Consider the following 12927-nt stretch of genomic DNA (forward strand, 5'->3'; position numbering starts at 1 on the left):
TATATGTAAAGCTTATAAAATATTTTTTTTTTTTGAACAATGACATTTTTATTGAGATAGGATTTACATAAAATAACATACACAGTTCAGCATCAGTATACATAAAAGGTAAAAAAAAAAAAAATATATATATATATATATATATATTATATATATATATATATATATATATATATATATTCCTTATATTCCTTTATTCCTTGCTTTGCAGAGACACAAAATCCATCCCCCCCCCCCGTCAGAACGAAGCTCTGCCTTATTTACATAGGCAGATCTCCCTTCTGAGTCCCTGCCCGACGATCAGCAGGAGGCGACGGACACCCTGGCCAATCGGGTCTCAGGACCCACGTCCTGATTGGCCAGGAGGAGAATCACGAAGACAATAGCGAATATTAATTTGCTATTATCACACAATTGGGTGGGCTCAGGGCACAGTTCTCTGCGTCCCAAACCCACCTTTTTTTTTTTAAGCCAATTAGAGCGTCAGGCTCTAATCATGTGCTTCAAAAAAAAAGAAGAAAGCAATTGTAATCCATGCGTCTGGCATCCTGCATGTAGATTAGGGTGGTGGCACCGCTGCACCCCATATAGATGGGGCTGCCACTGTTTGTAACTGAACCTTAAAAAAATGTGTACCATGAGCCTTCAGGATATGAGGAGGGTTCTATCTACCTTGCTGCAGCTTCTATTGCACATTGTGAGAAGCTCACAGTGTGCAGTGAACTCAGAGTGAGCAATTTCTGTCCAGGAGAGGAGCCTGTACAACTGTGCAAGACTGAAGAGAAGGCTGGAGGTCAACTTTAAACGGTATGATCAGGGTCTAATGTATAAACTACATACTAAATAAATTATGCAAAATTCCACCCATAGGTGTGCACAGCCTATTGCATTAAAGTGTGCATGCCAAATCTCAAACACACATCCCTTTCTCTGCAGACTCACTGCACAGTGAATGAATGGGATAGTCCTCTGTGCTGAGCGGCTTCCCCTTCATTTAAAAACCGAAGCATAGTAAACAGTTTACTATGCTTCAGTTATGAATGAACACAGTGAGTGAGTCTGTTCACTGTGTTCATTTAGAAAAGGAAAGGGGCTGCTAAATTACATATTTAATATGTCCCACCCCCCCCCCCCACTTTCCATTCTGAAATGATTAGGGTGTGATCAGGCACACCCTCTAGGAATCCACCACTAATTCCATGGGGGGTTTCCTTTACTTTTCAAGTAAAGGAAACAATAATATTGTGAAACATTAACTGTGAAAAATAAATGAAATGATGAATTAAAAGTAATATACTATATGCAGAACCCTACACGTATATACTACTGCATGGTATGTGCTGAGACGAATACCATTAATAGCACACACACAATTGTCCAGCAGGTGTCACTGTTGCTGAAGTTTTGGATATTTCACAATTTCAAACAAAAATCCTTTTTTTTTTTTTTTTTTTTTTTTTTTTTTTATTGGTCTTATGTATTATTCAAATTTTCAGAAAATTTGGGGTTTTCACTAGCTGTAAACCCTAATCCTCAAAATTAAAAGAAAGAAAGGCTTGAAAAATATCACGGTGTGTAACCCATCTATATAAAATATATTAACTTTTTGATGATATTCAAATTTTCTGAGATGCACGTGTGTGTGTGTGTGTGTGTGTGTGTGTGTGTGTGTGTGTGTGTGTGTGTGTGTGTGTGTGTGTGTGTGTGTAGAAAATAGAGTCAAGACATTGACAAGGTTAGAAATAATGATTTGTATTTGAAATAACATTGTTTTTACATCAAACTTGGCTTTCGTCAAAGAATCCTCCTTTTGCAGCAATTACAGCATTGCACACCTTTGGCATTCTAGCTGTTAATTTATTGAGGTAAGCTGGAGAAATTGCACCCCACGCTTCTAGAAGCAGCTCCCACAAGTTGGATTGGTTGGATGGGCACTTCTGGCGTACCATACGGTCAAGCTGCTCCCACAACAGCTCAATGGGGTTCAGATCTGGTGACTGTGCTGGCCACTCCATTACCGATAGAATACCAGCTGCCTGCTTCTGCTGTAAATAGTTCTTGCACAATTTGGAGGTGTGTTTAGGGTCATTGTCCTGTTGTAGGATGAAATTGGCTCCAATCAAGCGCTGTCCATTGGGTATGGCATGGCGTTGCAAAATGGAGTGATAGCCTTCCTTATTCAGAATCCCTTTTACCCCGTACAAAGCTCCCACCTTACCAGCACCAAAGCAACCCCAGACCATCACATTACCTCCACCATGCTTAACAGATGGCGTCAGGCATTCTTCCAGCATCTTTTCATTTGTTCTGCGTCTCACAAACGTTCTTCTTTGTGATCCAAACACCTCAAACTTGGATTCATCCGTCCACAACACTTTTTTCCAGTCTTCCTCTGTCCAATGTCTGTGTTCTTTTGCCCATCTTAATCTTTTATTGGCCAGTCTCAGATATGGCTTTTTCTTCGCCACTCTGCCCTGAAGCCCAAAATCCCACAGCCGCCTCTTCACTGTAGATGTTGACACTGGTGTTTTGCGGGTACTATTTAATGACGATGCCAGTTGGGGACCTGTGAGGCGTCTGTTTCTCAAACTAGAGACTCTAATGTGCTTATCTTCTTGCTTAGTTGTGCAACGCGGCCTCCCACTTCTTTTTCTACTCTGGTTAGAGCCTGTTTGTGCTGTCCTCTGAAGGGAGTAGTACACACCGTTGTAGGAAATCTTCAATTTCTTTGCAATTTCTCGCATGGAATAGCCTTCATTTCTAAGAACAAGAATAGACTGTCGAGTTTCAGATGAAAGTTCTCTTTTTCTGGCCATTTTGAGCGTTTAATTGACCCCACAAATGTGATGCTCCAGAAACTCAATCTGCTCACAGGAAGGTCAGTTTTGTAGCTTCTGGAAAGAGCTAGACTGTTTTTAGATGTGTGAACATGATTGCACAAGGGTTTGCTAATCATCAATTAGCCTTCTGAGCCAATGAGCAAACACATTGTACCATTAGAACACTAGAGTGATAGTTGCTGGAAATGGGCCTCTATACACCTATGTAGATATTGCACCAAAAACTAGACATTTGCAGTTAGAATAGTCATTTACCACATTAGCAATGTATAGAGTATATTTGTTTAAAGTTAGGACTAGTTTAAAGTTAGCTTCATTGAAAAGTACAGTGCTTTTCCTTCAAAAATAAGGACATTTCAATGTGACCCCAAACTTTTGAACGGTAGTGTATATATATATATATATATATATATATTTTTTTTTTTTTTATATTATTCATTTAATAATGAAGCATTGTGAAAAAATGTTTTCAAATTTCATTTATTTAAAATAATTTTTATTAAAAATCTTTATGATGAAAAATAAATGCCTGGAACTATTTTTCCCCTCAAAATAAAATCATTTAAAAACAGACTCATCTGCATGCCTTGGATTGAATTAGAAAATAAATATAAATGGCAAATTTTGTTGAGTAAAGATAGTTCCAGACTTATATTTTTCTAGCATAATAAAAAAATTTCCACAAAAAGATTATTTTGAATGTTCTATTTTTTTCATGATCAATTAATTAAAAAAACAAAACAAAAAAAAACCTTTTTTTTTCGTTTCCATGTTTAAAGCTTTTATAGCTAGATAGATAGTTTGCTAAATAATCCGCTGATATTATACTTACTTTGTATAAATATCATCAATATGCTAAATATCCTACTGCCCCCATATAAGCCCTGATGAAGTGGAAGTGAACCCCCCCGAAACAAGTTGGACCTCTTTTTTTTTAGCAGCAATATAAAACTGGCAGGGGTTTAAACCTTCCCAGCTAATATAAAACTATAAGAAAATTTTTTTTGGGGTTTTAGTTCCATTTTTTTAATTTAGATTACTCCTACAAATTCACCTGTTCATTTAATTTCAACCATCCAAAACAAAATTACTTCTTGAGTGTCACTGATGTATTATTATTATTATTTTTTTTTTTTAAGGTATGTACCCTTGAGATCTAGTGCCACGGGCTTAGAGAGCTACAATTGGGAAAAACAAATTGTCTCATGTGTGGAAGCTGTTATTACGTCTCCTATACTTATCTATCACTAAGCATCTGCTCTGTAGCAGAGTGCCATCTTTTCTATGAAGCAGGCGTGTGTCGGTAATAAGATTTCATGTCCATCCTGCTGCCTTGCAAAAAATAGGAGCGTAAGCCACCAAAAAATGACTTTGGCTGGGGAAACTGCTGCTCCACCGCCACAGGTCACATAAACAAATCATGTGATGTCCGCTGACTGGCATTGGACTGGTTGATCCACCCATTCAGAGATCATGTGACCAGGGAATACGGGGCACGTGATTGGTTAACGTGAGTTCCCAGGCTAGATGTCCCTCCCCAAAAAATAAGTATTTTGGTGCTATTGCTACGTTTTTTTTTTCCATTTGAATTCCCTTAAAGTAGAACTATAAGCAAAACTTTTTTTCTAGCGGGGAGATCTTCCAATGGGGACACGAGTTCTGGTGACCTGTGGGGGCCCCAAGGGATTCCCTTAAAGTAGAACTATAAGCAAATCTTTTTTTTTCATTTTAGATAGAGCAAAGGAAGGGTTACAACCCCAGACAGATTTTTTTTTTCATCATTCTGTGTCCCAATGCGGAGATTTCCCATCACTTCCTGTCTCATAGCTAAACAGGAAGTGAAAGAAAATCCCTGCAATTTAAGGCAAATCCTTGGGGGCTCCCGGGTCACCCAGATCTAGTGTCCCCATTGGAAGATTACCCCTATATGACTTTTCTGGGGACAACCCAAATTTTAAGATTTTCTTTTACTTTCACTTTCAATACTAATGGTAAACAGGGAAATTAGAGGGGATCTCCTTAACGGGGTCACAGACAGCAGTAAATAATGACACTATTCCCACTCTACTCTGTCCAAAACGAAAAAAATAAAAAAAGTTTTGCCTTTAATCATACCTCCCAACTGTCCCTGATTACGAGGGACTGTCCCTGATTTGGAACAAAGTCCCTCTTTCCTCCACATTTGTCCCTCATTTTGGTCTGATCTATATAGTTGTATATAAAATGCACTATTTATCTCTCAAAAAGTGTTTCCCAGTGCTAAACCTTTCATCCAATCTCTAAATGGCTGAATTTGTAAACTTCAAAAGCCAATATAAAGGAATAGTAGTAGTTTTTAAAAGGGGGCGTGGCAAGGGGTGTGTCCTATGCCGACATGTATTTGCTAATAGGCGTCTCTCGTTCCCATCTCAAAAAGTTGGGAGTTATGCTTTAACTATACTTTAACCATGGATGTACTGTAAGGGGCATTTTTGCCATTGACCCCCAATGGCAATAGACCCCCTTGGGGAACCCTTTTAGAAAGAGTTCCCCAAGAACGGAAAATTATTTTAGAGGTTCCTCTGGGGTAAAACGGTTGAGAAAGGCTGCCCTATGTGATAGCATAGTGCAGTTGACAGGTTCTATTTAGGAGACATCAAGGGGTCTAGTCAACCCTCCAATGTCACCTCTGCGCTCTTTTTTAACTAAGCAAGTAGAGACAATAATTACTTCCAAAAACGAAGGGTGAGCTAATAAAGAACAGCTTTTAAGACTTGCCTGAAGAAGGGCGTGTGGAGCGATTTCGACCACCACTGCGTTTTCGGGGATGCTCTGTAAGCCTTCCTGGAATAAGACTGGACTCACTAAATTATTAACGTGGTACTCTGCTGATGAGAGCTGCGCAAGATCGCTTCGCCAATGAGATTCCGGGATGGAGGTGCTGACCCAGCGGTGGGATCGTCTCTTAGGCACAGTGATGACCTATGACACAGGAGACAGAGATGGCAAATCAAAGGTCTCCAGTGAACAGGATGGAATCTTCATGCAGTAAAACCCATCTTAGGCTGTCTTAACAGACTAGAAGACTTACCTTCTTAAGAGCACGGAGAAGTGATGGGGCAATAGACGCCATGTAATAGGAGTGAAAGGCCACTCCAGCACTCTGTACCTCCTTTGCAAAGACGCCATCCTTTTTCAGTTTTACAACAAAGTCCCGCACGGAATCCTGTAACACAGGTATAAAGAAACCTCTTAAAGTGGGATGTTATCAAATATATTTTTTTTAATGTTAAGTAAATGAAGAGGGTAATCCCCACGAAACACGCAACCCAAGATGGGGCTCTGATGAAGAGGATACTCCCTCAAAATGCATAACCCAGGATTTGGCTCTGATAAAGAAGGTACTTGCTGGAAACATGTAACCCAGGATGGGGCTCTGATGAAGAAGGTACTGCTTCAAAACACATAACTCAGGACTGGACTCTGATGAAAAGGGTACAAGGGTACTCCCTCAAAACCTGTAACCTTGGATGGGGCTCTGATAAAGAGGGCATTCCCTCGAAACGTAAAACTCCGGTTGGTTGCTGGTGAGTATTCCCTCAAAACACATAACCCAGGATAGGGCTTTGATGAAGAGGGTACTTCTTCGAAACGCGTAACCCAGCATGGGGCTCCGATTAAGAGGCAACTCCTTTAAAATGCATAACCCAGGATTGGGCCCTGATGAAGTGGGTACTACCTCAAAATATGTAACCCAGGATGGGGCTTTGAGGAAGAGGGTACTCCCTCGAAACATGTAACCCAGGATAGGGCTCTGATGAAGAGACTACTCCCTCGAAACATGCAACTCAAGATTTGGCTCTGATGAAGAGGGTCCTCTCTCGAAACATGTAACCCAGGATGGGGCTCTGATGAAGAGAGTACTCCCTCGAAACATATAACCCAGGATTGAGCTCTGATGAAGAGGGTTCTCTCTCGAAACCTGTAACCCAGGATTGGGCCCTGATGAAGAGGGTACTACCTCAAAACATGTAACCCAGTATGGGGCTCTGATGAAGAGAGTATTCCCTCGAAACATGTAACCCAGGATGGGGCTCTGATGAAGAGACTACTCCCTTGAAGCATGTAACCCAGGATAGGGCTCTGATGAAAAGAGTACTCCCTTGAAACGTGTAACCCAGGATGGGGCTCTGATGAAGCGAGTACTACCTCAAAACATGTAACCCAGGATGGGGCTCTGATGAAGAGAGTATTCCCTCGAAAACATGTAATCCAGGATTGAGCTCTGATAAAGAGGGTACTCCCTCAAAATGCATAAACCAGGATGGAGCTGTGATGAAGAAGGCACTCCCTTGAAACACATAACTCAGGATGGGGCTTTGATGAAGAGGGTACTCCCTTGAAAAACATAACTCAGGATGCTATACTGAGGCAAAGCTTATGTCTGTGATGAAGCTTTCTTTATTCAGGCATCATCCATGGTCAGCATCTACTTCTTGAATAGAGATGCCAGCTCAGAGATGACACAGCTATGTAAATGTTGATGCCTGTGCAGCCCTTAGCTGTGTCCACAAATTTCTGACACAGATCAGCCACTGCTCTTTGTGAGCTACTACAAAGTTACAATTCTAATAACTGGAGGTCTGATCACTGGGGGAGAGGAGACTCAGGAAAGGCGTCCTTCAGACTGATGACATTATCTCAGCCTAGATATAGATACTTTTTTAATGATAAAAAGTGAAGCTTTTTTGAAAAACATAGTTACATTGTGGCATGTCAGGAATTTTCGATTTGTGAAATGACTGGAGAGAGAATTCTGCAATCAACTTAAACGAACACTTCACAAATGAGATGATACTGGATAGCTGTGATTGGCCTACAGAGAACAGGAGCCTTACCTGGGGGCCGGATATGGTGACGGTGTCCTCAGAATTATGGCAAGCCGGTACCACTCCCTGCGGGCACTGAACTTTACATTCCTCCCAAGTCAAACCTGCCGAGAGCAAATAAAAGACATTACGCAATGCTTACCTGCCTGGCAACTGCCAGTGGGATTCAATTACAGGGATTCAGCAGAATATTTTACAAACATGCCCAGTTCAATCGCTGAATGTTAGTAAAAGTTTATAACAAATAAAAAAATATTGAAACGCAACTTCAGGACACTCTCATGTCTTCAACACTACAGAACAAGTCCAGCTGAATTGGACCAACTAGTACTAGTCATGTCCTGACCTGAATATAGGAGAAACTTCAGAGACTTTACTGCCTATGGCAGCCATTCTCAGATAGGGCTCCTCAAGTTATGGCTGATGGTGCCTGCAGAGTCCTGGGGCCTACATCACTTGGTAGCAGCGTGACACTATCAAGCTTTTAGCTCTCTGGTGATCAGTAGGAAAAATGACCCGTACATTGATGGTTACTGAGAAGAATGCCCCATACAATGTAAAAGGCAATTTTTTCACTGACAACCAATGTAAGGAGCGTTATTCCTACTGACCACCAATGTAAGGGGCATTATTCCCACTGATCACCAATGTAAGGAACATTCTTCTCACTGATCACCAATGTAAGGGGCATTATTCCTATAGACCTCCAATGTAAAGGTTATTCTACCCACTGATCAAAAATGTATGCCCTTGTACACACGGTCGGACATTCCGACAACCAAATCCGTCGGATTTTGCCTGTCGGATTTATTCCGAAACTGTTGCATAGACGCGGTCGGACAAAGTTGTCGGAAAATCCGATCGTTCAGAACGTGATGAAGTTATTTCGTTACGACGGGACTACGTTCAGGCTAGTAGCCAATAGCTTTGGTGTAGGAATTTGATCTGAGCATGCGTGGCACTTTGTCCGATCGGAATTCTCTACACATGATCAGAGTATGTCCGATCGGAGCATTTTGTCAGAAAATTTTACCAGCAAGTTGGAAAACTTGGTCTGTCGGATACTCCGACGGAAACAGTCCGATGGAGACCACACACAGTCGGAATATCCGACAAAACGATCCGATCGGACACATTCCGTCGGAATCTCCGACCGTGTGTACAAGGGCTAAGGGGTCTTATTCCTAGAGACCACCAATGTAAGGAGCATTCTTTCTATTGACCACCAATGCAAGGGGTATTGTTTCTACACACCATCCATGTAAGGAGCATTCTTCCCACTGACCACCAATGTAAGGAACATTCTTCCCACTGATCACCAATGTAAGGAACATTCTTCCCACTGATCACCAATGTAAGGAGCATTCTTCCCACTGACCACCAATGTAAGGAGCATTCTTCCCACTGATCACCAATGTAAGGAACATTCTTCCCACTGATCACCAATGTAAGGAACATTCTTCCCACTGATCACCAATGTAAGGAACATTCTTCCCACTGACCACCAATGTAAGGAACATTCTTCCCAATTTTTCTTTATTAAAAGTCTTGCAATCATTAAGCATAAAATCACAATATATAAATATATACATATTTACATAAATTAAAATAAATATAGCAAAACTGCTCTCAAACCAAAAAAAATAATACTTTACAGCAATAACATAAATCCTATTACGACTCACACCATTACACCAGACATCAAACTTGTGAGGTTAAGAAACAATCCCGCACCTATTATGCATGCAGCCCTTCTTCAAAAAGAAGATACTAACCAACAAAAGCTAAGAGAGTGAAAGAACCAGAAAAAGAAAAGAGCTCCTCACCCAGAGATGGGCAGTTCACCAAAGGCAGGTCTGATATTCCTCCACGCCCTTATCCAGACTGCCCGAGGCTCCCTGCCCTTCTCAAGACCCCGAATTTTCCCAACCTCACCCAGAATATCGTGCACCACCACCTCAACAGAGAGGACTTTCTTCCGCAGGGTAATCTGGCACCGTGCATTCCATGTGAAGTAACGGACAACTATACTAACTAAAAACAGTGTATCCAAATCAAAATCCCAGTGAGTCGGGAATGCCCCATACACCCACTCCGCATAACTCATGCGATAGAAAAAGGGGATGCCTAGAGCCCTTCCCACCCTTTTATACACCTCTATGTTAAAGGGACACTGGAGCAAAAAGTGGTCCATAGACTCCACTTTACCAACACACTCCGCTCTAGGACAATCCCGATCATCCACAGGGCGATGCTTCAAGTTCCCTCTCACATAGAGCCTTTCATGGAAGGCGAGCCAGGCTTGATCCCTAAACTTCAAGGGGATTCTTTCTAAATTGATTAAACGCAACCCCTCCCTCATTACAGAGCCTGGGCAATCCCTTAAGGCCAGTGACACACTGAAAGCAGAGCCCAAAATCCTCTTCTCCAGAAGCTTCCTGGGGAGGGACTTGATATCCTCCACTGTCACCTGCCACTGCCGAAGTATTTTCAGACACGGGGCAACATAAGCCGGGAGCTTGCCATGTCGGACTCTCAGACTTTTCACTGGCCCGCCATCTTCCCAGGATCGCAGAAAAGGCCTAAAACAAGATTGAAAAATACCCACCCATCCCGGCGGGTTCTCTGCTAGCATGTTACCAAGATTATACTTTAAAAACAGCAGAGAAAAGAAAACTATTGGGTTGACCATTCCTAGGCCACCCTCCCGCCTAGACAGGTAAGTTACATTGCGTTTGATCAGGTTCAGCCTACTTCCCCATAACAGTTGGAAAAAGCAGCTGTACACCCTTGCATAGAGAGATACTGGCAAGATACAGACGAAGCTGACATATAAAAAAATTGGGACCAGGTACGTTTTGATCAAGTCAACCCTCTCCCTCAATGAAAGCTTCCATTTCTTCCAGCTTGCTACTTTGGCATTGGCACACACCAACCTGCTTTCCCAATTTCGATGACCATAGTCACCAGGACCAAATTTGATGCCCAACACTTTAATTTCCTGCTGGGGCTCTGGGAAGGCATCCGGAAGTTCGAAGCTTTCACCTTCCTCACCCATCCAGAAAACTTCACTCTTTTCATGGTTGACTTTAGAACCAGAAGCCTCCGTGTACTGCTCTATCATAGAGACCACCTCCTGCGCCTCCTCCGTTCCAGAGACAATAACAGACACATCATCGGCATAGGCCACGACCTTCAAAGGTGGCACACCAGCAATGCCCAAAGGCACCCCGCACAAAGATCCACTCTCTAGCCTTCTTATGAAGGGGTCGATTGCGAATACATATAACAGGGGGCTCAGAGGACATCCCTGGCGCACACCAGAGCCAACCTCAAAAGGCCGTCCAACCCAACCATTAACCAGTGGGAAGCTCTCAGCCCCTTTATATAATGTCTTCAGCCAATCTATAAACCTCCCCTGCAGGCCGTATCTACCAAGTAGCAAATACAGGTACTCGTGATTGACTCTATCAAAAGCCTTCGCCTGATCCAATGCCAGCAAGTACTTTCTCCATCCAGCAGCCCTGCATCGCTCCAAAGCCTCCCGGACAGCTAAAACCGCTGAAAAGGTACTGCTACCTTGGACCGAGCAGTGCTGATGACTGGACAACAAATCGCCTGCCACTGACGACAAGCGCCAAAAAAGAATCTTCGCCAAGATCTTTCTATCAACATTGAGAAGACTGATGGGGCGCCAGTTCTCAATCATTGAGGGGTCTTTACCTTTTGACAGAAGAATCACAGCGGATTGCCTCATGGAGGGAGGGAGCGAACCCTCTTCTAGACAGCCGTTATAAACCTCCGCTAAAAAGGGAGCCAGAATGGACTTAAAACACTTTTAAAATTCAGCTGTCAACCCATCTGGCCCAGGCGATTTTTTGGTAGCCAGCTTCTCTATAGCATGGACTACCTCATCCACTGAAATTGGTTCTGTCAAATCCATCAAAGGCAATGTACCATTTCCCAATCCTGGAGTAGAATCCAGAAAGCTTTCCATCCTGTCCCGACAAAGGTCCTTTCTTCCCAGAAGGTCTGCATAATATGATCTGAAGATCTCCAGGATCCCTGATCTGGACTTCACCAGGGAACCCGTACTATCCCTCAGGCCTATGACCGTCTTAACTGCTATGCCTTGCTTACAGTTCTGGTAAGGATCAGGTGAGTGATATTTTCCATAATCCCTCTCCAGAACCAAGGAGGCATGCCGGTCGTATTGACACTTTCTAAGAAGAAACTTCACCTCAGAGATCTCCCCTGGATCTCCTCTATACGAGACAAGACGATCAAGCTTCCTCCGCAAATGCTGGTAGGCAATGTACATACCAAGCTGCTTCTTCTTACTTATGGCCTTGAAAAGTCCAATCGCCCTTTGATTCACAAGTTCCCACCACTCTGACTTACTGCTGCAAAAGTCCAGAATAGAAACCTGTGCCTGGAAAAAATCCACAAAGGATTGTCTTACCTCTACGTCTTCCAGGAGAGCCGAATTCAGTTTCCAGGTACCCCTTCCCCTGGGTGGAGTGTCCGAGGCATTCAGAGTCACAGACAGCATACAGTGGTCAGAGAACTCCACCGCCCTCAACTCAGGAGCCGAGAAAGCAGAGTTCTCCTTTAAAAAAAAACCTATCTATCCTACTCTGACTATTCCCTCTCTGAAATGTGAATCCCGTGCTGCCAGGGCAGTGCTTAATATGCACATCTACCAGGCCTGCTTGTCTCACCATATCTCTAAGAAAAACGCTATCGTACGCCAGCCTGTCTATGGAGCCTCTCCTGTCTTCAGGCCTAATTATGGTGTTAAAATCACCTCCAAAGACAACCTGCTGGGACGTAAAAAGGAAGGGCTTGATCTCTGTGAGGAGGCATTTCCTGCCCCATCTTGACTGCGGTCCATAGATATTAATCGGACGCAAGTCCTGCCCCCTAACAGAGACGTCCAAGACCATGCATCTCCCAATCTCTACCTCAATTACCCGCCGGCACGTTACCATATCGGTTTTAAAAAGGACCGCAACTCCGCTGCAGGGCTCTGCCGCAAGAGACCAAAAGGAGGGAACGCATCTCCACTCCCTTTTTGCTAGATGGACATCGGCCAAAGTATTGAGCCAGGTCTCTTGCAAAAATAAAATCTCGGCATCAAACTCGCTGAGCAAAAATAAGGCAATATCACGAGCTCTTGCAGATTTCATGCTGGCGACATTAATGGTCGCCACCTTTAT

General features: G+C 42.9%; 1 protein-coding gene across 1 annotated transcript in view; it reads right to left on the bottom strand.

Annotated features, from left to right (window-relative positions):
* The window catches only part of FASN (fatty acid synthase), a 141794-nt gene that overhangs the window by 68684 nt on the left and 60183 nt on the right, over positions 1–12927 (bottom strand). The window contains exons 12-14 of the mRNA XM_077458876.1: positions 7718–7812; positions 5911–6045; positions 5598–5801 (exon numbers count right to left, since the gene is read on the bottom strand). Of these exons, the coding sequence (XP_077315002.1) occupies positions 5598–5801; positions 5911–6045; positions 7718–7812 (434 nt within the window). The remainder of the gene's footprint in view (positions 1–5597; positions 5802–5910; positions 6046–7717; positions 7813–12927) is intronic.

Source organism: Lithobates pipiens, unplaced genomic scaffold, assembly GCF_037356315.1.
Source record: "Lithobates pipiens isolate NorthernLeopardFrog02 unplaced genomic scaffold, aLitPip1_a1.2 Scaffold_28, whole genome shotgun sequence".
NCBI classification, from domain to species: Eukaryota; Metazoa; Chordata; class Amphibia; order Anura; family Ranidae; genus Lithobates; species Lithobates pipiens.